Below are 25,961 nucleotides of genomic sequence, written 5' to 3'. Positions count from 1 at the left end.
CTAGCTTCATTACAGTGGTCCAGAACCAAACCCATAATATTTCCAAGGTATGACTGTGTTTATGTCATTGTTAATGGTGTAGTTTTAAGCTCTCCTAGGTAAATATTATTTTAGTTTAAAAACTAATATATTATCGTGCTTGAGGACCAAAAATGTATCTGGGATCGAAAAAAAAAATGTGTATAAATAGTGGAATAGATCACAACTTCTTTAAGTTCTCTTACCATCTGCAATTTTATATTGTTGCTATAAAACCTAGAAGTTCTGCTTCCAAAATATAGTGGACACCTGTTTTGTCAGTGGCATTTATGTGCAAATGTAATTAATTAGAAAGAAAATATGTAGCTAGACTTACGTTTTCACTAGATTCTCTTGCATCCTAGGCAGTTGATCCATCTGTTGCCTTTTAGAAACTTGATGTAAACCAGAACCCTGAAATACAAAACTAAGTGTTTATCCTCTTAGTTCATAATTGATTTCAGAAATAAGAGAGATAGTCAATTCTCAATTAACTCTCCCATAACCTGGTTTTTTTGCAGCATATGTAACAGAAGCTTTTTGGGTGTGAGCTAAGATATTAGATCATTTGATAAGAGTGACAGGTTTGGGTATATTGAAACATAAAATGGAGTTCATTCATTCCTTCAGCTAATGTTATAGAGCATCTACTATATGCTGCCACTATATAGAGCATCTACTATATGCTGCCACTACATTAAGCACTCAGGTACAAAGACAAATGGGTCCTAGTTCTATTGGGGAAACAGCAAACTAAATAGGTGATTATAATTAAGTGCCTTGATAGAGATGTGCACAGGTGCTTTGTAAGCATACAGGAGATGTAGTTAATTGAGGGTTTGGGGGGCTCCACGTGGAAGAGTAGCCAATTAAGAACTAAGGAAAGGATATTCTAGGTAGAAGGAACAGTAAGGACCTCAGATATAAAGCAGTAGATAGATCCAGAAACTGCACATAGCATTTGGTCTAACGGCAGTCTAGGATATTAGCAGGGATAAGGTTGCAGAGACAGGTCAGCCAAGTTGGAGAGGACTCTATAGAGACCACACCACAGAGCTTTGCTGTGATCCTCTGGGTAATGCAAACTAAAGGTTTTTAACAGGAAACAACACTATTGTATCTGTATTTCAGAATGATAGGCAGCAGAGAAGAGAAATGGGTGCGGCAGAGTTAGTTAAGACTTTGGTAACTATGCTGTTGACATTATATCTAAAGTACTAAATTTAAACCTAAGTACTACATTTAAACCTAGTGAGCCACATTTTTAAATGAACAATAACAGAATTGTCCAAAAAGGCAGCTGAAATACCTGCGCAGTCTGGAACCTATGTTATGGGAATGGCTAATGTAACTTAATATTTTAGCTTAGAAAACAAAACAAAACAAAAAACTAAGGGAAGACTGAGAGGCATTTACAAATCTTTGAAAACCTGTCTTGCAGGAAGAGTGTAGACTTATTCTTCAGAGAATGTAACTAAAACCAATGGATTTTAAGGAAGTCTCAGGAAAGGAGAATAAGAGGCACCATATGATATTTTAACAATTTTCACAATCAGAACTTCCCGATAATGAAACAGAAAAGCCTCAGATTCCTTAGCTGTGAGCTAAAAGCATTATATTCCTCAACCTCTCACAGCCATTGCTAAAATTCTACATTTACGAGGATAGAAGCTAAAGCTTAAGTTTATTATGTGTTGCAAACAGCTCTAGTAAATCTTTCTGCCTGACTTTAAGTAATGCAACGTACCTATGTATTAAAAAGCAATGTCCGTAGTGTACTTACGTTGTGCATATCAGAAGACTCCCAAGAGGGGGAAACTCAGTTTCATTCAAAACAGTGAATCAAGAGTGAGACAAAGTCACAGAGAGGACAACAGCAGAAGGATAAACAGCACACTCAGCAAATAGCTCTAGTTATCTACCAATGAATCAATTATTTATGTATTCAGCATGGAAAGAACTGCAAATCATCCATTAACCTTTCCAATCACCATAGTATCCACATGGTTAGAACTGTCCTTCACTATAGAGATTAACAATTCACTCTACAGTGAAAATCCTGATTAACATTTATACTGGGGACAGGATTAATATCTTCCTGGGAAGCTGTTAAAATAGGCTTTTATCGTATGTTCAGTGATCCTGTGGAGTCAGAGTAGGATTATTTCACATAAGTGAATTTTTCAGATAAACAAAGGTAAATGAATGCCTTGGGGACAAAAGACTTTTAACCTTAAAAGAATCCTTCAACAATGTTTTATATATCACCTTTTTCTTAATAACTTGGGCTTAATATTATGAACATAAATTTCTATTTTATGTTCAGTTCAGTAAATAATTTTGCATATTTCCTTTTTGCCACTCTTTGTGAAAGGGAATAGAAAGCATGAGTCACCCTGCCTGACCTCAGGGAGGAACCTACAGCTGAGTGAAGCAAACAGATATATCAGCAATAAGGGACCAGGAGGAAAGCTAAGGCAAGCAGAAATTCTGGTGCCCCTGTCACAGAGGGGCTCGGAAAATCAGAAAAGAAACATAGGAAAGTGATATTCACCGTTTACTGGAATTTAAAACCTACTATGTGCCGGAAACTTCACCCAGCACTGCACATATATTATTTCTCTACATACTCACAAAATCCCTGCAAGATACTGGTATTTCCTTTTCACAGGTCAGGAAGGAAATTAAGGCCCAGAAAGGTCACATAGTAGCAAGTGCAGAGCTGGGATTCAGATTCAGATTTGCAATCCCACTACAGTCTGGTCTTTTCATCACGTCATGGCCCCATAAAGAGGTAGTGTTTGTGCTAGACCTTGATGGAAGTGGAATTGGCATGTATGAGAAGGAGCACATTCCAAGCACATAGTCTGAGGAAAGGCATAAGGGTGCCTGTATTCTAGGAGGAATCAGTGCATCCAGCCCAGTAGCAAGGACCATGAAGTTTGAGCTAATCATCCATTTTACAGACAAGAGACTGCAAGAACGGATCCTATCTTGTCTCAATTTCCTCTTGTTTACCTTAGTCAACATTGCAACACACACTTCCCTTTACCCATGATAGACCTTTCTCAAAATTTTCTAAATATCCCCCTATTGGCTGTAATCCCCAAACTTAATGCCCTTCCTCTCAATCCTTTCATTAATCCCTCTAGATATTCTGGATCAGTGACTTGCAGATTATTCTTCATGCTACTCCCATCCTCAAAATCCTCTACCTCCTTGTCAGACCTAGCTGTGTCTTCAGGACTCCAACCCTCTTTTCGGCTCTTTTTCCCTTGATTGTCACTGTTGAACTTCTTCACAGCTATATCCTAGACTATTTTTTTCTTTTCCCACTGTATATTCTCCCCAATGCATTTCATTCATTCAATTACTTCACCATGCCTGGCCTACTTCACTTTTTATATGTTAACAATTTTCAAATCTTTATTTGTTTCCTGAAAGTCATATATCCAACTGCTCTTTGGACAATTCCATTTGGATCTGAAAACCGAATTTACATCCTAATCTTAAAACATTACCAAAGTAAGATTAATACTGATTACATATTTAAATGTCAGATATTATGCTATACAAATACTAAAAGATGGCCGGGCGCGGTGGCTCAAGCCTGTAATCCCAGCACTTTGGGAGGCCGAGACGGGTGGATCACGAGGTCAGGAGATCGAGACCATCCTGGCTAACACCGTGAAACCCTGTCTCTACTAAAAAATACAAAAAACTAGCTGGGTGAGGTGGCGGGCGCCTGTTAGTCCCAGCTACTCGGGAGGCTGAGGCAGGAGAATGGCGTAAATCCGGGAGACGGAGCTTGCAGTGAGCTGAGATCCGGCCACTGCACTCCAGCCTGGGCGATAGAGCAAGACTCTGTGTCAAAAAAACAAAACAAAAAACAAATACTAAAAGATATAGTGAATGCTATGAAACATTGAGATGGTCTTTTTAACTATAACATTAGAAATCATAAATAAAAGATAGCTCTGACAAGGTCAAAACAAAAACTCTACAATACCAACAATATCATAAATAAAACTGAAAAGCAAATGAATAGCTTGAAAATAGATGCAACATCTTTCATAATTTACTGATCACCTCCCTGTCCTGTATTTATAAGTACGCACTTCTACCAACAGCAATTCTGATCTCTCAGACCTTACCATGCATTATTATAAAGTGAAGTGCCTTGAATTTCATGATTGCACAGAGATAGCAGCTACCTGTTTGAATTCTAGTGATTAGGGATGAAACTAAAAGGATAATTAAGGAAGCAAATATGAAAAATAATCTCTTAATTTGGAAAACTGTTATGTCCTTTTTACTTTTTTTTTTTTTTTTGAGATTTAGTCTTGCTCTGTCATCCAGGTTGGAGTGCAGTGGTGTGATCTCGGCTCACTGCAACCTCCGCCTCCCAGGTTCAAGCTATTCTCCTGCCTCACCTCCAAGTAGCTGGGACTATAGGTGCTCACCACCAGGCCCAGCTAATTTTTGGCATTTCTTGTAGAGACAGGGTTTCACTATGTTGGTCAGGCTGGTCTCAAACGCCTGACCTCGTGATCCGACCGCCTCAGCTTCCCAAAGTGCTGGGATTAGAGGCTTGAGCCACCACACCCAGCCCTTTTTATCTTTTATACAAGTTGTGTATTTTCCTGTCTACCCTCTGTATTTAGAAACTTAATTCCAACATCTGCTTCTCTCCCAAACCAAAACCAAAACCTAGAAAAGTGAAAAACATAATTTATAGTAAGAAGAAACACTTAGAATTTGGAAATAAAAAAGGGTTACCTGAGACATTTCAGCTAGGTATGTACGGCGTTCATTGTTGATCTTCTGGTAAGCCTATGTGAAGATACAAAAGTAAAGGGTCCAGCATATGAGAAGATTAGCAATACGAGCAAGACTAAGTTAAGGTGTATGTCTCTATAGTGTAGGAAATAGTTTTCTAAGCATTTTGTGATCATTATAGAGTAGGTTTGTAGATAACATTAGAAATAATGGCAGTTTCAAAGGAATTGCTAAGTATATAGAGTAAAAACGAACCTTTGATTCTTGTTCCAGTTTAAGTGCATAGTATTTCACTTGACTTTCAAGAGTCCTCTTTTCTTTTTCTAGCTGCTTAAGTAATGTGTTTAAGGATTCCTGAAAATGTAAATAGTAAAATTTTATATGTAATCATGTTCTAAACAAAATAAGAAATGACCATCAATTTATTCACTAGCAAATGCCTTGTATACCTAACATTCTGTGATTTCAAAGTTCTTTGATGTGTACTTTTTTTTTTTTTTCCAGACAGAGTCTCACTCTGTCACCCAGGTTGGAGTGCAATGGCGTGATCTTGGCTCACTGCAACCTCTGCCTCCCAGGTTCAAGTGATTCTCTTGCCTCAGGCTCCCAAGTAGCTGGGATTACAGGCATGTGCCACCATGCCAGGCTAACTTTTTGTATTTTCAGTAGAGACAAGGTTTCACCATGTTGGCCAGGCTGGTCTCGAACTCCTGACCTCAGGTGATCCACCTGCCTCAGCCTCCCAAAGTGCTGGGATTACAGGCATGAGCCACTGCACCGGGGTGATGTGTACTTTTTAAGTAATGGCAATAATCACAATATTTATTGAACCCTAACAATATGTCATGTGTCGTACTAAGTGCTTTTCTTTTTTTTATATTAAACTATCTTTATTTGAAAAACGGTATCGTACAAACCTAACACTGTCTATCAAACTTCAGTAAGGTCAATTTCAGCATCAACTAATGAATAGTAGCTCAACTAACAAGAGACCAATCAAAAGTGCTTTCAAAGGAGCAGCACTGGCTGATGTTCTGCTGAAGCTGTGGGCATTCAGGACCTGGCTACAGGGAAAACAGAACCAAACCAGCTGGTGCTTTGGACCCAAGCCCTCACATCGTGACCTGCCTCCCTCCTGGGAGCCCTGGCACTTCCAGGTTCCTTTGGCACTTCCTGGGCCCTGTGGGGGCAGGAACTTGGCCTCACAATCAGCTGGCTTCTGTCTGTTGTGGTCATTTTTTTTTCCAGAGTGCCCAGAGTGCTCTCTCAGTGGACATGGCAGTCACCCAGCTTTCCTGAGGTGTTTTCTCATGGAAGAGGGTCTTGCTATGAAAACTGGAAGTGTCTTTCTTCAATTCTTGGGCCAGTTCTTGGAACAACTTGTAGCAGTCTGATATAAGCAGTTCAAGTTTTCAGGTGCCTTGTGAAGTCTCTGGTCGAGGTCCAGGCAGTAGGTGTCCTCCTCCATGGACTGCTGCTGAGGCCCCCTCATGTGTTCTCCATGCAGTTCAGATAGAGTGGGGAGGGTCAGCTACAGCTTCAGGAACTCCCCCTCAGACCGTGCCCTTGCACCCTGCAGAAAGGCCTGCTCCCTGGCGTGGTGGCTCACACCTGTAATCCCAGCACTTTGGGAGACCGTGGCGGGTAGATCACTTGAGCTCAGAAGTTCGAGACCAACCTGGTCAACATGGTGAAAACCCGTCTCTACTAAAAATACACAAATTAGCTCGCATGGTGGCACATGCCTGTAATCCCAGCTACTCGGGAGGCTGAGGAAGGAGAATCACTTGAACCCAGGAGGCAGAGGTTGAAGTGAGCCAAGATCGTGCCACTGCATTCCAAGCTGGGTGGCAGAGCAAGACTCCATGAAAAAAAAGGAAAGGCCTGCTTGCCGATCAGACTTTGGACTTGTCCTGTGAATTCTTTCCTTCTTTGGATTTCTTCCCACAATTGCATTCTGCTTCTCCAACTTCCCCTCAGGAAATAAGAAGGATGCACCTAAGCTACCATCGTCATCCACAGTCTTTAGAGGAACTTGTGGCCGGGACGCTGGGGACCCACTGTGTCCTTCGATGATCCCCATTCACTGCCAAGTCCCCGTCCTCCACGTAGTCTCTTACCACCCTTGAGCAGATACAGGGTGCTCAGCACGGTGTGGGCCAGGGAGGTCAATTGTCTCACTCCAGTATTCATGGGCTATTTCATTCCTGCCTTGGCCTGCTCCGGCCTTTCCTTCTTCTCCTTCTTTGCCTGCAAGCGTTGCTTCCATCTTGCAATCTTGGCTGGGCAGTTGTGCAGGTTGCTGATGGTCAGTGCTGTCATTTAGATCATCTGCAGTTTGTCCTTAAAGATCTCCAGCGTGCTGTGAAGTGTGAGGGATGTGATTTGCATCAGTCACTTGGGGAAGTTCAGGAGGCCTGTTTTTTCATGCTTTTCTCAGAAAGCTCACTGTTTTAGTTTGTTCTCATGCTGCTGTGAAGAAATACCTGACACTGGGTAATTTATAAAGAAAAGAGGCTTAGTTGACTCATGGTTCTGCATGGCTGGGGAGGCCTCAGGAAACTTACAATCATGGTGGAAGGCACCTCTTCACAAGACGGCAGGAGAGAGAATGAGAGCAAGCAGGTGAAATGCCAGACACTTATAAAGCCATCAGATCTTGTAAGAACTCACTATCATGAGAACAGCATGAGGGAAACAGCTCCCATAATCAATGACCTTCACCTGGTCTCACCCTTGACATGTGGAATTATTACAATTCAAGATGAGAGCCAAACCATATCACTCAGTCATGTCCTGAAGGGAAGGCCTGCTCATTTCATTTAGAACCCCTCAAGCAGAGATTTTGGAGCAGTCAAGGACTGACCTCCAGCATGGGTGATATGAAGTCCCCACCGGCCTGGGGTGCTGACCACATCTTGGCCCTGGCCTTTCTGTGGACCTCACCCTGGTCTGAACCCCTCTGGGCCGTCTCTTCCCTTCTTCTCACTGCATGTCATCTCCTGATCATAAAGGCCACCACAGCAGCACATGTCTGATCACCCAGAGTGTTCCCTGGCACTAGTCCCAGGCTGCACATCACTAATTACTACTGTCCACAGGTGGGCCAGCAGAAGCTGGGTAGGCATTGTGTGGCAGACAGAGGTGCTCTGTGGTTCCTGAGGGCTCTGCAGCTCTGCTTCCATTTGCCAGTGGCCTGTGGGCCAGAGCTTACCACTAGTGTTCTATCTCTAACACAAACAAGGGCCTATCGACCAGGTAGACCATTCACTGAGCTGGGGGTAGGAGAGGCACCTGGTATTATAGAAAACTGTTTTCTTCATTTTGCTGTACAAATAGAAAGTGACATTACTTACGCAATGCCTTGGGGGAGTGGAAAGAGCTCATGGCAGCCCCTAGCTCAGGCCACTCCAAGCCCCATCTAGCCCTACAGCACAGCTACAAGGTCAAAGCAGGGCTATGTCATAGCCCTGTGTCCACATATAATCATCTCAGGGCAGTGTGGTGGCCACCCCTGGTGAGGCTCATTACCCTAATTTCAAGTTTCCTTCTGCTTCAGGGAAGCCTGGTCCTGCCTACAAAGAGTCTGTCTACCAGCTGGGCATGGTGGCTCATGCCTGTAATCCCAGCACGTTGGGAGGCCAAGGCAGGCAGATCATGAGGTCAAGAGATCGAGACCATCCGGGCCAACATGGTGAAACCTCGTCTCTACTAAAAATACAAAAATTAGCTGGGCGTGGTGGTGCACGCCTGTAGTCCCAGCTACTTGAGAGGCTGAGGCAGGTGAATCGCTTGAACCCAGGAGGTGGGGGTTGCAGTGAGTCAAGATGGCATCACTGTACTTCCACCCTGGCGACAGAGCAAGACTCCATCTAAAAAAAAAAAAAATGAAAAAAAGAAAAACAATCTTTCTACCTTACTAGATGGAGCTCCTTGTAAAAGGAACTGTTTTCTTCATCTCCATATCCCCAGTAGCTAGCCAGTGCCCAGTATACACTAAGGGCGCAGTCATTGTCTTATTTTCTTATCTACTCTGACTTAGGACATGTCACTTCCCCTCTTGACCTCCATATTCAGATCTGTGAATGAGTAAGTGGGCAAAGGTCCCTCTAGCTTTAAAACCCCTCCAATATAGAGAAAACTCAGAAACCAGAACCAGAAGCTGAGGAATGGCGAATGGAGCATTTTCCCTGGTGTGGTGGATGAGACTGTAGATCTGGTTACTACGGTGATTTTTTTGCCACTGGAAAGTCCCTGCAGAATTTGACCCTAGTTTTCAAATCAGACTCCAGAATGATCTTCAGTGTTGGTGGTTTTGCTTTTGTTTTGAGACTGTTATTGACACAGCAGCTTCTGGAAATGTTTTTCATGGAGAGTATGGGGGCTTATTTGGCCAAATTGGGTGGGTGCAGGCTCCATCAGCTCAGCAGCTGCTGTCTGGGCCACAGCCTGTCTGCTGAGTCCTGCTCCCCTACAGAGGTTTTTGTCAGAGGCATCTGAACAAGAGCAACTCCATCTTGAATACAGGCTGGGTAAAATAAGGCTGAGACCTACTGGGCTGCATTCCCAGGAGGTTAGACATTCTTAGTCACAGAATGAAATAGGCTGACACAAGGTACAGGTCACAAAGACTTTGTCAATAAAAGGATGCAATAAAGAAATGGGGCAAAATCCACCAGAACCTGAGATGGCAACAAAAGTAACCTCTGGTTATCCTCACTGCTCATTATATGCTAATTATAATGTATTAGCATACTAAAAGACACTTCTATCAGCACCATGACAGTTTACAAATGCCATGGCAACATCAGGAAATTACCTGTATAGTCTTAAAAGGGAAGGAACCCTCATTTCCAGGAATTGCCCACCCCTTTCCTGGAAAACTCATGAATAATCCACTCCTTTAGCATATAATCAAGAAATAAGCAAAAAAAAAAAAAAAAAAAAATAGCCCATCAGCACCCCTGGGGGCTGCTCTGCTGATGGAGTGGCCATTCTTTTATTCCTTTATTTTCTTAATAAACTTGCTTTCACTTTACACTGTGGATTTCCCTCTAATTCTTTCATGTGCAAGATCCAAGAACCCTCTCTTGGAATCTGGATCGGGATCCCTTTCCGTTAATAGTTTCTCCAGACATTACAGTGTGACTGGCCATGTCATCTGTCACATGTATGAAAACAATCAAAACCAAGAGCCTGAAGCTGCCGGGTAAGGATGAGTGCCTACCAAGGAATCCTGCTCCCTGCAGGCACATCTAAAATGTGTTCCTGTGCTCGGGCCCTGCTCTTTCCAAGAAGGCAGGCTCCAGGGATTCCCAGGATCCCCCTCCCTCGGATACCACAGTCTATGTAGGTAGCAGGACTACAGTGGTGAGAGCCACCATGATAGTGAGGGCCAAGGGCAGGATGGTTGAATTAGAAGGCAGCATCCTGCCCCCTGGTGATGAGCTGAGTCACTTGGTCCCTGTCTCCCCCTCAGAGCCACCATCTTGTCGTGGTTTCCCTTAGGAACATTATGAGCTCTCCCCCAGGAAGTGCTTCTTGGCTTCCCTTTGTTACCTGATGGGAAGTCTTGACTGCGAGTTGTCCAGGTTCTTGGTGTATTGAACAAAGACTTGAACAAAATGCTCAAATAAAGCAATGGATGGCAGCGACAGAGATTTACTGAAGTGAAAGGACACTCCACAGAGTGAAGCGGGCTCAAGCAAGTGGCTCGAGAGGTCTGAGTCTAATGTTCCCTGGGGTTATTAACTAAAAGAACTTGATAACACCGTTTAGAGGTTTCCAGTTGGTTACACCCTATGCAAATGAAGACAGCCCACCACCAACCCTGAAGTGAAGACTTGGCCCAAAATACGAATCAGAGGCTGAAGTAAAGACTTGGCTCATGACCAATCAGAGGTTGAAGTTTTCCTTTAGGTTGAATTCCAAGAAGTCAGAGGCAGGTTGGCCTTAGACTCCCTGTCTCCAGACCCTATTCTCCTGCCTCATCTTCTCCAGACTCCCACCAGGTGGTGGCCTCTCTGGCCCTGCCAGGGACTGGGCGCAGGGAGGGGAGGGGTGGCTGACAGGCCTGCCTGAGGCAGGTGGGCAGTTGGTGGCCTTCAAGCATGGCCTGCTCCAATGGAGATGCCTCCTCGCTTGGCCTGCCCAGTCCAGTGCACCTCCATGTCTCTGGGAGCCCTGGGCCTAAGTGCTTTTCATAGATTATTTCATTTAATCCTTATTACAGTTGAAATGGCTAATATATTTCTATTTGACTGTTGAGAAGATTGCAGCTTATAGAGATTACATAACTGGCTCAAAGACATGCAGCTAATAATGGTAGAGCTGGAATGGAACCCAGGTAAAATGACTCCAAAGGCCACAGAAGGTAAACAATTATTATATGCGTGTTCATTTTATTGTTACCATTGTAACAAAAGAGGTACAGGCAAAGACATTTAAAGAGGATGTCCTATTGTTAACTGTATACTCTAAGTCAATTTTTATTTCCTGGTGAAAAACTAACTTAGAAATCTATAAAAACAGGATCAAACAGGCATCCAAATAGAGGAAAAAGTTTATGGTACCTTTTTTATAGAAAGATGAAATGTAGTGAATTATCTTGATCCACATCAATAATACCATACATATACATAATTATAAATTGTTAGATAAATGTACAATTAAAATGTATAATTTTTATCTTCCAATCTGAGTTACACTAGTTTCCTGGTATTAGTGAAATAAATGTAAGCAAACCCTTATGTAAAAAACTCCAGCTATTTGTGATGAGGGGTATCTAGGTTAAGGTCTTAGTTTCTAGAACTGGTCTACTCTGTAATATCCTCACAATTTTCCTGATTACCAACCTTTAGTGCCTATTCTACCACTCTACTTCTTTCACTTCTTTGGCTTGATAAATAATCTCCTTTTCCTGATCGTATTATTTCTCTTTTTTTGTGTCAGTGCATCCCTCACAAACTCTAGAACTTTCTTTTCTGAATGCTGCTTTTCATAAGAACCTCCTACCCCCATCTGTTTTAGCTTTTCAGAGAGGACGTAGAAGTGCATGGTTTCCTGGGTGTCACATATAGAAATGCAGAAAAGCTTTCAAGAATCTTATAATCCTTTTACCTGGCCAACATTCACTGAGGGCCGAAATCTGTACTGACTTGATGATTGGGGATGAGGAAATCTGGGAAAGAGGTATGTGGATGGTCCTATAAAAGTGGGAACAAAGGGTGAAATCTCTGTATTGCACAGTAATTTTCACCAGAGAGCACCCACTATGTAAGAGGCATCAAACCATATGGAACAAAGACTTAACCAGGAGATAGCATCTGGTTTCTGTTTTTGGTCACCCCAGTGGGTAGACAATGAGCTCATGAACAGTAACCACAGTGGCTGAGATGGCGACTTTGCGTTGGCTCAACATAATGGGCTCCTTCCCAGCAAGACTAATCTAGTACTGCTGCTGCTCAATGTCTAGCTTACCAACAAGAGATGACAACATAAGCCACTGTTACTGTGCCATCCTTCAAGATCAATCAGCTGCTTGGTGGCAAGAGTTGATTATACAAGATGCCTTCCAACCTCAAAACAGCAACAATTCATCCTGACAAGTGTTCCTGATACAGTTTTACCTTTCCTACCACAGTGCCTCAGCCAGCAACATACTTTGGCAATCTATCAGTTCTGAGAAGGAAGTTTGTTTGTTTGTTTCACTCAAAAGGGTTCTGTTAGGCCAAAAAACAATCTTACTATCCTTTTCAGGTGGGACTGGCTGGACAGTCAACTGGCTGATATCTAAGACTGGCAGCCTAGCATAATTAGTGGCTCAAAGCATATGAGTTGAAGGCAGAATGCTAGGCATAGAGCTAAATTTGTAGCAAAGAAAACCCACACTGCCACTAGAAGATAACTTGTGCCTGTTCTGTAGGAAAGCTGGATTCTTTATGATTTGACTTGCCTCCAGAGCCTGCCCTGTGATCACAGAACTGAACATCAGAAATATGCCATTGGGAACTTGCTGTTGGAACTCACTGCAGAGCATTTGTGAGTTTAGGTAAATTCATCAGTTGATTTTAGCCCAATAGACCCAGGTGCCAATTTACTCTAAATCGGCTTAGCTCTGGGTTGTTTAATCATCCCACACTTTTTAGTTTTCTCTTATATTCTGGGAAAACCATTAAGAGATGACCCTGCTGAGAGACTTTCACATGCAGAAACTTTTTCAGGAAGTTCATATAGAGGAATAACTGTCTACCCCTCTAGTGCTGCCCAGAAATGCTTGGCCCCACCCAACTTGAATCTACCACCCAGAAATGCCTTATGTTAACAATTAAACCTCCTCTGCCAACACTTCAGCACATAGTGTTCAGATTACCAAATACACAGTCCTTGGGGAGGTATGTGATCTCATCCTTAGACAAAAAGGAGATGAGTAGAAATAATTTTCTAAGGCCAGCCTGACCCACTGTCACATAATGCTATTTGAACTGTACCAGCATGACTGTGCCAGCACCTGATGAATGATGAACACCTCCATCTCCTTCTGGATGTGAAAGTATATAATATATTGATTTACTGCTAGATCTAGTCTCCTACTGGCCCTGTCCTGCTAGTCTTGGACTTCTAACATGTGCCACAAAGATTAGTTCTAATACCTAAATAAACAAAAGTACCACTAGCTTTGAATTATACCTAGGAATTCAAGTCATGCTTCAAAAATGCTTTTAACTGTGGCTCAAGCCTTCAATCATGAAAACCTGAAGATTCCCTGCCCCAACTGAAAGGATAAAGGTGGCTGGAGGGGTGAAGATTGGTATATACTGGATAGCCCAACAGAGATCTTTAAAGAACGATTTTTACCTAGGAAGTATGTTCTGGGCTCTGCTCTGTGCATAAAAGGGCCATCTAACCATAGGTCCAGAGCTACTGGGCTTGGTTTCTTGAACTGTCTCTGTGCCCAGCTCTGGGTCAGTGGTGGGGGTGAGTATCTCTTTTCTAAGAGATACTATGGTTGGCCAGTCTATGTAAGGTCTCCACCTCTAGACTAATGAGCTCTGGGGACATATAAAGCAGGGAAAACTCTTTTGGTATAAACATATGATTGAAAGAAGGAGAAAATACAATTTGCAGAAGGAGGGGAGTTCTGTCCTAGAAGCAGCCAGAAGGAATGCTGATCAAACCAAACCAAAATGCTCTCTACAAAGGAGATGCTAAAGCCCAGGGTTTGGCCATGGTATATGGGTTTCTGAAAAGGAGTGGGAGAGGGAGGGATTAATACAATTAAGCAGTTCAAGGAATTGTGAGGCTATAGTTATTTGTTGAATTTACAATCAAGTTCCCTAAAACATTGGTAGGAAAGTAGAGAAAAAAAGGGTTAGAGGTCAGAGCAATAATACACGCATTTGGTTTAAAATTTAATCCCTAACTGATAACTGATCATTTTCAGTAACTCCAATGAGTTCTCACATTCTTGCAAATTAAAGGGAAAAAATCTTCAAGTCAAATTCTCTCAATTATATTGGTCATGATCTAGGTCACTAAATCTATTAAAAAAATCCTTCAAAGAAAAGTGCAAGCAGTTGATTTAAATCTCCACAAAGCAAAACTGCAAGATATTTCAGAGCTCATACCTTCCTGAAACACAGCTACTTCTCTAAACACTTTATTCTCTCTTAGATACTTCTTAACAATTACTAGAATTTTACAAATTCTATTAAGAGAATAATTCGGTGAAACAGGGCAAGTTCCAGTCTCTCAAAATAATTCTAGTGATAAAACAAATCCCTGAGAAATGACACATCCTCACTATATATATTTGACTAACATCCCTGTTAAAACGTAATTGGGTGATACTTCTCAGGTAGGTATTATCATTCTTCAAAAATTAATTACACACTAGTATCATGAATGGTTTCCAGTTACCTTCCCTCAAATACAAATTTGCTCCGGAAGAAAATCAATAAAAGGCAAACATATGCAAGAAACTAAACTGAGTCATTTTATAGAAAATTAAAGCCCTATGAAATAAGCTGCTTAATATGAAGAGCTTTTGAAGGGATAATCAGGGGGTGAGGGAGGTAGTTCAAAATTCTGCTACATGGACGCTTGCTCCAAGAATTCCAAGTTTAGGCTACCATAGTAACGTAGATCAGTTACATAATTTGTTAAATATATTTATAGATGTAAAATGAATCCAACCCTTTTTAGTATAGTTTTAATGGAAAATGTATTCTAAGTTCTAAAAGAAGTTAGCTTACAAATAACTTTCTGTAACACAAATTATTTTTGCATTAAAGATGACCTGAATTAGATGGGATTCAAAACTTTAGAAATTCATACCCCAAAAATTTACATTCAAATAGCAGTTAAAATTACAGGCAGTATGTGATTAAAAGCCAAAATGTGAAACATAGACAACAAATACTTCAGAAGTTTTTAAAAGAAGTTGATCAGTATGGGCTACAGAGTCCTTAAAATGAGAAGGATTTCGATGGAAAAAGTGAAATGGAAGGAGCTATCTATTGGTCACAGGCTTGAATCAGAAACGATTATTTAATGGTAGTGATAGAGCTGAAGCAAAATATTTGAGCAATAAACAAAAGACAAAGTAAGATACCTAGGGAAGGACCTGGATAAAGAAGGCTTAACATGTTAGGCTCAGGAGTCTAAGAACTGGGAGCTGTTCCAAGTTACTAAAGAAGAGACATGATGAAAACAGGGACTTAGGAATATTAGTCAAGTGGCAGTCTCTATGACAGAGGATGTTTGCTGTTACTTTCAGGTGTAAATTTGCAATTCTAACTCTTGAGGCTTAAACATTTTTAATATACCTGTACTTTCTTTGTGACTTAGACTATATCTTACTGCTGTTCCCAACCTGACTAGATTCCTTGTCTCGTGGCCTAATTTTACAATTCATTCATTTATTCAATAAGTGCCTATGAAGCACCTCTTATGTGTCAGGCATTGTGCTAGGAATAGCACACTAAGAATTACAAACCTAGACCCTGTCCTCATGAAGCTGAGAATCTAATAGGGGATTCAGAATGTGGTCTATCTTAATGAATGTTACATGTGAGCTTGAGAAGAATCTGTGTTCTGGTGGTGTTGGATGGAATACTCAATAAATGTCAATTAGATCAAGTTGGTTGGTAGCACTGTTCAGGTCAATTGCCTGCTTATCAATCACTGACAGTGGGATGTTGAAGTCTCCAACTTTCACAATGGATTTGTCTATTTTCCCTCCAGTAATTAATCAAAGTTACCATTCAGGTGCACCTACCAGTTTACAATTCTAGCAGTTCTCATTTTAGGTGAACAGATCTCAATTGTGACTGTCCACTTTTGTCTGTTTATCCAGATTTCAGGGTAGGAGTTTGCCCTGCAAACACAATTTTCTAATCGGTCCAAGAAAAGTCACTGATTTTCTTTTTTTTTTTTGAGATGGAGTCTTGCTCTGTCGCCCGGGCTGGAGTGCAGTGGCCGGATCTCAGCTCACTGTAAGCTCCGCCTTGTGGGTTTACACCATTCTCCTGCCTCAGCCTCTGGAGTAGCTGGGACTACAGGCGCCTGCCACCTCGCCCGGCTAGTTTTTTTTTTTTTTTTTGTATTTTTAATAGAGATGGGGTTTCACCTTTTTAGCCAGGATGGTCTCGATCTCCTGACCTCGTGATCTGCCCATCTCAGCCTCCCAAAATGCTGGGATTACAGGCTTGAGCCACCGCACCCGGCCTGATTTTCAGTTTGAAAGTTGTAATGACAAGATTGACAACTTTCAAGCTGTATACATGTTCTAGCTGAAACAAGGAGTCACATACTTTGATCCCCTTTTCTAACTGAAATGAAAAGAATGAATTCTCCAAATCAATGGCTGCATACCCTGTACCTGAAACCTTATTACTCTGCTCTGGCAGTAATATCACATCAGGCAAAGTAGCTGCAATTGAGGCTACTAATTTAAGTCTGTAGTGCCTACAGTTTTTCCCCAAGAGACATCCAGTTTCTGCAGCCATTAGGCTGGCAAATTAAAGACAGCTATGATAGGCACCAGTATATTTGCATCTTTTAAGTCTTTAATTATGGCACTAATCTCTACTGTCTTCCCGGGGATTAGACATGTTTTTGATTTACAATTTTGGTCTGGTGAAGGGAGTAGTTTCAGAAGTTTTTATTTGGTCTTTTCCCTACCATGATAGCTTTTACTTCAGAGATTAGGGACCCATAAGGGAGTAACTTTCAACTGTCAAGTATATCTATTTCAATTATGTACTTGGTGATGGAGATAATTATCACTGCAAGGGTAGGGGAGTCCGTGGGCACATTGAGCCCCCTGTGATTTGGAATTTGGTCATAGATTTCCACTCTGGGAATCAATGTGAAGTCAGACTCTGTGCTCAATCGTCCTTGAGAGCTAGTTATTTCCTTTTCCTCAGTGTACAGTCACCTGTGTAAATGGCCAGAGGTCCCTTTTGGGAGGACTATGGATACTGTCATAACATAAACTTTGACTAGTATTGCAGGGCCCTTCTTAGGAATCCAGCCACTTCTTTGATCAGTAGTTTCTGGTTCTGGAAATTGGTTCAGATCTGGGAAATGAGTAAAAGAATTATGCTTTCTGCTGGGCGGTCCTCAGCCTCCTGCTCCTATATTTTTGCTTTTCTTTCTTTAACTAGAGATGCTGAACAGCACCATTCTTAATTGGCTTGGCAGCCAGGGGAGGAGGTGGGTGCAGCTCCTGAGGGGGAAACCAATTGTCTTGTTGGGAAGGGGCCTCCACAGCATCTTCCAGCACAGTGGATACTCTTCTAGCCGTTATTAGGGAAGGGTGGGCCACCTCTGCACACCCGGAGGGTCCAGGTAGACTTGTAGAATCCAGATCCTCAGGGGCACCTATCCAGATGTCCTATCAGAGTTTTCAGGATCCCTGGTCATCCCTATCAGGGCCCTGCCCTTCACGTAACAGACCTACCTGGGCTGAGCATTCAGATGCCTCTGGAGCTCTGCACTCTCACAATTAGGTCTTTAGCCTATTGTTTTACCCTGTCCACCCTTACACTACTGGTATAGAGGGCCTCTTATGAGGCTACCTCCAAGGCTTTCTGGTTTCACATACTTGTTAACAGTCCTCAGCCTCTCATTATTCTTATGTAGGCTGTCAATAAAACTTAGTAGCAAATGCCTGCATCATGGCTTCTTCCACAGTACTCCATTCCAACAGGACATTTTCCAAGGTCATCATCAGTGCAATCTTTATGAAATGAACTGCCACGTTGGGCCAGGATCTACTGTTGTCACATCTACCAATCAGAACAGATCCTCTTCCTGCTACACGGTGAGTGAGCCAGTTACAAATTACCTCCTATTTTCTCATATCACTATTCTTACTCCTAGTTTTAGACCTGGTCTTCTGAGAAGCAGACACTATAATGGGATTACATGTGAAAGGATCATGTTATGAGACACACCCATGTAAAAGTAAATAGGGAGCAGGAAGAGGCCAGGAGAGCAGTCTGACAGTAATGCAAGTCTTAGTCCTAGTAAAGGATAGGGAGAGAAGGTTGGTTGAAAGCAGAAATGTCCTAGGCTATAATGTAGTCTAGGAAAAGTTTGGCAAAGCCAATCAAGAGTGCTCACATCTGCAGCACATATACTAAAATTAGAATGATATAGAGAAGATTAGCATAGTCCCTGTGCACAAATTCATGAAGATTTCATATTTTTACAAGCTAGAAAAGATTAGAGTCCTATCTTCAACCTTCTTAAACAGAATAACTCTCAGCTAATAATTTTGTATCCAGCAAAACTAAGTTTCATAAATGAAGGAGAAATAAAGTCATTTTCAGACAAACAAATGCTGAAGGAATTTGTCACTACCAAACCAGAACTGTAAGAAATGCTAAAAGGAGTTCTAGACCTTGAAACAAAAGCCCAATATGTACGAAAACAGGACCTCTTGAAACCTTAAAACTCACAGGGTCTATAAAACAATAACACAATGAAAAAAAAACTATCTAGGTAACAATTAATATGATGAAGAGAACAGTGCCTTGTATCTCAACATTAACACTGAATGTAAATGGTCTAAATGCTCTGCTTAAAAAATACAGAATGAATTAAAAAAATCACAAACCAAATATCTGCTGTCTTCAAGAGACTCACCTAACATGGAAGGATTCATATAAACTCAAGGTAAAAAGGTGCAAAAAGATATTCCATGCAAATAGAAACCAAAAGTGAGCAGTAGTAGCTATTCTTATATCAGACAAAACAGACTTCAAAGCAGTAACATAACACATTAAACAAAGCAAAGATGGTCAGTATACAATGACAAAAGGATCAATTAAACAAGAAGATACTTCAATTCTAAATTTATATGCACCTAACACTGGAGCTCCCAGATTTATAAAACATTTTAAAATGTTTAAATTTTAAAAATTACTACTAGATCTAAGAAATGACACAGCAATACAATAATGGTGGAAGACGCCACTGACAGCACTAGACAGATTTTTGAGACAGAAAGTCAACAAACAGTGAACTTAAATGACACTCCAGAACAAATGGACTTAACAGATATTTACAGAACATTCTTCTCATCAGCACATGGAACATTCTCCAAGACAGACCATATGATAAGCCACAGAATAAATCTCAATAAATTTTTAAAAATTGAAATCATATCAAGTATATTCTCAGACAACATAGCAATAAAAGTAGAAATCAACTCCAAAAAGATCCCTCAGAACTATACAAATACATGCAAATTAAATAATCTGCTCCTGAATGATATCTGGGTTAACAATGAAATAAAGATGGAAATTTAGAAATTCTTTGAATTGAATGATAATAATGACACAAGCTATCAAAACCTCTAGTATACAGCAAAAGCAGTGCTAAGTTTATAGCATTAAATGCCTCTATCAAAAAAGGTGAAAGAGCACAAATTGACAACCTAATATCATACCTCAGGGAGCTAGAGAAACAACAACAAGCTAAACCCAAAGCTACAAGATGAAAAAAATAAAAAGATCGGAGTAGAACTAAATGAAATTCAAACAAAAAAGCCCCAAAAGATCAATGATACCAAAATCTGGCTCTTTGAAAAAATAAACAAAATAGAACATTAGTTAGATTAACCAAGAAGAGAGAAGATCCAAATAAGCTCAATTAGAAATGATACTGGAAACATTACAACCAACACCATAGAAATAACAAAACATCATTCAAGCCAGGTATGGTGGCTCATGCCTGTAATCCCAGCACTTTGAGAGGCTGAGGCAGGCAGATCATTTGAGGTCAGGAGTTCGAGACCATCCTGGCCAACCTGGTGAAACCCCGTCTCTACTAAAAATACAAAAATTAGCCAGGTGTGGTGGTGGACACCTATAATCCCAGCTACTTGGGAGGCTGAGGCAGGAGAATCACTTGAACTAGCAGGTGGAGGTTGCAGTAAGCTGAGATTGTGCCATTGCACTCCAGCCAGGGTGACAGAGCAAGACTCCAACTAAAAAACAAAACAAAAATCATTTGAGACTGCTATGATTACCTTTACGTGCACAAACTAGAAACCCTAGAGGAAATGGATAAGTTCTTGGAAACATGCAACCCTCCTAGGTTAAATCAGGAAGAAACAGAAACCCTGAACAGATCAATAACAAGCAACAAGATTGAATCAGTAATTTAAAAGTTGCCAACAACAACACCACCACCACCCAGGACCAGTTGGATTCACAGCTAAATTCTATCATGCATTCAAAGAAGAACTGGTATCAATCCTACTGAAACTATTCCAAAAGACTGAGAAAGAGGGAATCCTCCCTAAATCATTCTATGAAGCCAGTATCACCCTGATACTAATACCTGGAAAGGATTCAACAACAAAAGAAAACTACAGACCAATTTCCCTGATGAACATAGAGGCAGAAATCCTCAACAAAATACTAGCTAACTGAATCCAACAGCACATCAAAAAGATAATGTATTTTGATCAAGTGGGTTTCATTCCAGGGATGCAGGGATGATTTAACATATGCAAGTTAATAAATGTGATATATCACATAAACAGAATTAAAAACAAAAACCATATGATCATCTCAATAGACGCAGAAAAAGCACTGGACAAAATCCAGCATCACTTTGTGATAAAAACTCTCAACAAACTAGACATAGAAGGGACTTACTTCAAAATAATAAAAGCCATACATGACAAATCCACAGCCAACATCATACTGAATTGGGAAAAGTTGAAAGCATTCCCCCTGAGAACAGGAACAAGACAAGGATGCCTACTTGCACCACTCCTATTGAATATAGTTCTGGAAGTCCTAGCCAGAGCATTCAGGCAAGAGAAAGAAATAAAGAGCATCCAAATTGGAAAAGAGGAATCCAAACTATTGCTGTTTTCAGATGACATGATTGTATACCTAGAAAATCCTAAAGACTCCTCCCAAAAGACTCCTAGATTTGATAAACAAATTGAGTAAAGTTTCAGGTTGCAAAATCAATGTACACAAATCAGTAGCACTGCTGCACAACGAAATGACCAAGATGAGAATCAAATCAAGAACTCAATCTCTTTTACAGTAGCTGCAAAAACAAAACAAAACAAACAAACAAACAAACAAAACTAGGAATATACTTAACAAAGCATGTGAAAGACCTCTACAAGGAGAACTACAAACCACTGCTGAAAGAAATCACCGATGACACACACACAAAAGGAAACGCATCCCATGCTCATGAACTGGAAGAATCATTGTTGTGAAAAGGACCATATTGCCCAAAGCAATGTATAGATTCAGTGCAATTCCCATCAAAATACCAACATCAGTTTTCAAAGGATTAGAAAAAAACATCCTAAAATTCATATGGAACTAAGAAAGAGCCCAAATAGCCAAAGCAATCCTAATCAAAAAGAACAACTCTGGAGGCATCATATTACCAGACTTCAAATTATATTACAACGGTATAGTTACCAAAACAGGATGGTACTGGTATAAAAAACAGGCACATAGATTAATGGAACAGAATAGAGAACCCAGAAATAAAGCCAAATACTTACAGCCAGCTGATCTTCAACAAAGCATACAAAAACATAACTTGGGGAATGGACCCCCCTTTTAATAAATGGTGCTGGGAAAACTAGCAATCCACATGTTGAAGAATGAAACTGGATCCCTGTCTCTTACCTTATATAAAAATCAGCTCAAGATGGATCAAAGACTTAAATATAAGATCTGGAAGTATAAAAATTCTAGAAGACAAGGTTGGAAAAATTCTCATAGACATTGGCCTAGGCAAAGAATTCATGACTAAGATGCAAAAAGTAAACGCAACAAAAACAAAAATAAATGAGACCTAATTAAACTAAAAAGCTTCTGCACAGTAAAAGACATAATAATCAGAGCAAACACACAACTCACAGAATGGGAGAAAATATTTGCAAACCACACATCTGATAAAGGACTAGAACCTAGAATCTACAAGGAACTCAAACAAATCAGCAAGAAAAAAAAATCCCATCAAAAAGTAGGCAAGGACATGAATAGATATTTCTCAAATGAAGATATACAAATGGCCAACAAACATACGGAAAAATGCTCAACATCACTAATTCTCAGGGAAATGTAAATTAAAACCACAAAGATGCTACCTTACTCCTGCAAGAATGGCTATTAAAAAGTCAAAAAACAATAGATGTTGGCATGGATGTAGGGAAAAGGGAACGCTTATACACTGCTGATGGGAATGCAAATTAGTACAACCTCTATAGAAAACAGTATGGAGATTCCTTAAAGAACTAAAAGTAGATCTACCATTTGATCCAGCAATCACACTACTGGGTATCTACCCAAAGAAAAAGAAGTCATTATACAAAAAAGACACTTGCACACATATGTTTTTAGCAGCACAGTTCACAATTGCAAAGATGTGGAACCAACCTAAGTGCCCATTAGCTAACAAGTAGATAAAGCAAATGTGGTTATATATACACCATGGAATACTCCTCAGGCATTAAAATGAATGAAATAATGTCTTCTGCAGTAACTTGGATGGAATAGAAGGGTAATATTCTAAGTGAAGTAACACAGGAGTAGAAAACTAAAAACTGTATGTTCTAACTTGTAAGTGGGAGCTTTACTGTGAGTACACAAAAGCATACAGAGTGATATAAGGAACTTTAGAGACCCAGAAGCGGGTGGCTGGCAGGGAAGGAAGGGATAAAAAACTACACATTAGTGGCCGGGTGTGGTGGCTCATGCCTATAATCCCAGCACTTTGGGAGGCTGAGGCGGGCGGATCACAAGGTCAGGAGTTCGAGACCAGCCTGATCAACATGGTGAAACCCCCGTCTTTACTAAAAATACAAAAAAATTAGCCAGGAATGGTGGCGCAAGCCTGTAATCCCAGCTACTCAGGAGGCTGAGGCAGGAGAATCGCTTGAATCCAGGAGGCGGAGGTTGCAGTGAGCCGAGATTGCACCATTGCACTCCTGCCCGGGTGACAGAGTGAGACTCCATCTCAAAAAAGAAAAAAACTAAAAATAAAATAAAATAATAATAAAAACTACACATTAGGGACAATGTACACTACTTGGGTGATGAGTGCACTAAAATCTTAGAATTCACCACTATATAATTCATCCATGTGACAAAAAGAAAACACACACACACACACACATACATGTGTACCCCAAAATGTATTGAAATAAAAACTTTTTGAAAAAAGCCATCAGGGAACTTTAAGTCGAAGTCAGCTGACAATGGAGCCCCATGCTTCGCGGGAATGGGTCTGCCTTAGTAGCTCCACTGCACTTAATCATAGGCGGAGAATAGCCCTTAGGAAGTATAAACCTGATACAAAAGTAGTAACACATGTAAAATTTTTTTGAAGCCCAGCACCTACGGTCCTCAATTAACCTTCCTGTCCTGGGAATTCTGTGAGGTTCATTGTTGGGTCACCATACTAACTTTTCTATTTTTTTAAAATTATTTTTTCTCTTATTTTTTCTTCCTATTTCTTCCCATTCAACACACTAACTTTTCTAAAGGGCATTTCAGGTTTTTTGCTGAAGAATACTCCAATCTCCTAACCCTTAACGTTTAATCCTACCTGCTAGTTTCATGGAGTAGGGCAGGAGAAGAGAGCTGAGAGTTCCATTATTCAAACTGCATATTTTCATTTGATCCCATCATTCTTAGACCTCTATCTCACTCACACGTCTCTGTGTCTGAAACTCCAGAGTACAAGAGCTATTGCAGTTTAATTTCTCCAGAAAATAGACTCCTCACTGAAGGAGAGTATCCTGGCTGCATGGGATGGCAGAGGGGTCCCAGTGACCAACTGCTCCATGTGTTCATCTTCCACTGTCTCCCAGTTTTCAGCTCCTTTCTCACCCCCATCTTCTTCCATATCTGCCAAGTTCTAAAGCACTAAGCAGGTCAGAAGAGTGAATGCATTATTTTCACCAATATTCTTCTCTGCAGGCACTCTGTTATTGCTTCCTCAACTTCTATCAAGTCAATTTGTATTCTTCCAGCTATGAGCCTTCCAAAATTTGTTTAAATCACTCACCTGCTGAGATTTCTTCTTATCCATTCATTTCAATGATCAGCTATCATTTCTTGTTTAATAAATATCAGATCCAAATGTAAAAGTAGGCCCCTGGGTGCCTATTCTTAACATTTTCTTCACACTTCAAACTCAACTTTACCAAAATAAAAATGACGATTTTACTTAAACTAATTATACCCAATTATACCCAGTTTTCCAATTTTACATGTGTTATTGGATTTTGTCAGGTGGGAGTACTTTAGGAATTTTACACATGGGAAGAATATGGGTTTGTGAGACAGGAGCATGTAAGAGTGAACACACCCAATGATGTAATAGTCATAAAAAAAATTTCCTAACTGAGGCCCCACACACATACTGCCTTACTAGTTTCACAAGCAAAAAATGTTTTGATTAAAATGGGGAACATTCTAATTAGGCGCATTTGCATTTTTTAAAGCACAATACTACTACTGCTTCAATAATATTTCTACTATTCTGCTAGATTTAAAAATAATAATTTTATACTCAAAACCTGTGAATTCTAAAATAGATCACATTTGAGATCGTTAACAACCCACCCTGGTATTTAAGTTAGAAATTCCATCAATGTTTTTATTAAAATTTTTTTATAATGCACTAATTTCTAAAGCCTTATAGACACCATGTGGAAAACGTATTAAGAAGCAGCTTCATAGGAGTTGTGGTCTTCGTGCCTTGTCCTTCTTTCTTTCTTCACTATTGTCTTTAGCTTTAAGCTTTAACACCTCGGTTTCTTCTTCCAGCCTCTAACACATGACTTTGTCTCCCAGCTCTGTGGGTGTTCATTCTCTCCAGGCTCAACATAGAGACACGAAGTATTTTCTCTTCTGCAGTTAGCCTCAGCACTGCCCCCACACAGTTATAGCTGGTGTGGTCCAGAATTCCTGGAACCCACTTCACTCTCCTTCTCTGTACCTGCTTCTTATGAGTTGTGTTTTAGACATACTATGCTTTGAAATTCTACTATAACTCAGGAAGTTATGATGTGTCATTGGGGCAATCTCATGGGAATAAGGGCAGCATAAAAATAAATTATCCTGGGGAGAAGACAAAAACACATTATAGATTTTGCAAAAACTACAGCAATCATGAAATAACCTGGACCATTAACAAGAAGATATTTGTAATTATCTGTTTATAATATACATACCAGAGATCCCTGTAAAATATAAAACTGTACTACAATAACTTTAAGGTTCCCTCTTTTACTGACTCCAAAATGAACTAGATATCTTTAAAACAGAGGAACAGACTCTCATTCCATCAGTTCCAATTCACTGGACTACTCATAACAATGTTCTTGATCTTCCCAAGGAGCTGCTTTTATCTGATTATATAAATCAATAGTAATATACTAGAAAACTACAGCCTGGAAAGACAAAGCAATGCAACAGTTAAACTGAAAACTCTGTTAGATATTAACAACAACAAAAATCACATACATAAAGCCAATTCTTCTACTATCATACAAGAGCTGTTTTGTTTTGTTTCTGACACTAATAACTTCTTAGCATTCCAAGCAATAACATATTTCACCTACGTTCTTGTTTTAATTTGCTTTTTAAAGGTCATTT

General features: G+C 40.4%; 1 protein-coding gene and 1 pseudogene across 5 annotated transcripts in view; one reads left to right on the top strand and one right to left on the bottom strand.

The window, feature by feature from the left end:
• CCDC169 (coiled-coil domain containing 169) overlaps positions 1-25,961 on the bottom strand; it is a 77,422-nt gene that overhangs the window by 28,063 nt on the left and 23,398 nt on the right. For all 5 annotated transcript variants that reach the window (XM_033235275.1, XM_033235286.1, XM_033235280.1 and 2 more), the window contains 3 exons: positions 5,053-5,151; positions 4,798-4,851; positions 356-432 (listed from right to left, as the gene is read on the bottom strand). In XM_033235275.1, the coding sequence (XP_033091166.1) occupies positions 356-432; positions 4,798-4,851; positions 5,053-5,151 (230 nt within the window). The remainder of the gene's footprint in view (positions 1-355; positions 433-4,797; positions 4,852-5,052; positions 5,152-25,961) is intronic.
• On the top strand, positions 18,419-18,514 carry LOC117098637 (annotated as a pseudogene).

This window comes from Trachypithecus francoisi, unplaced genomic scaffold (genome assembly GCF_009764315.1).
Source record: "Trachypithecus francoisi isolate TF-2019V2 unplaced genomic scaffold, Tfra_2.0 Contig01461, whole genome shotgun sequence".
NCBI lineage: Eukaryota > Metazoa > Chordata > Mammalia > Primates > Cercopithecidae > Trachypithecus > Trachypithecus francoisi.
This window is presented reverse-complemented; position numbering and strand designations above follow the sequence as displayed.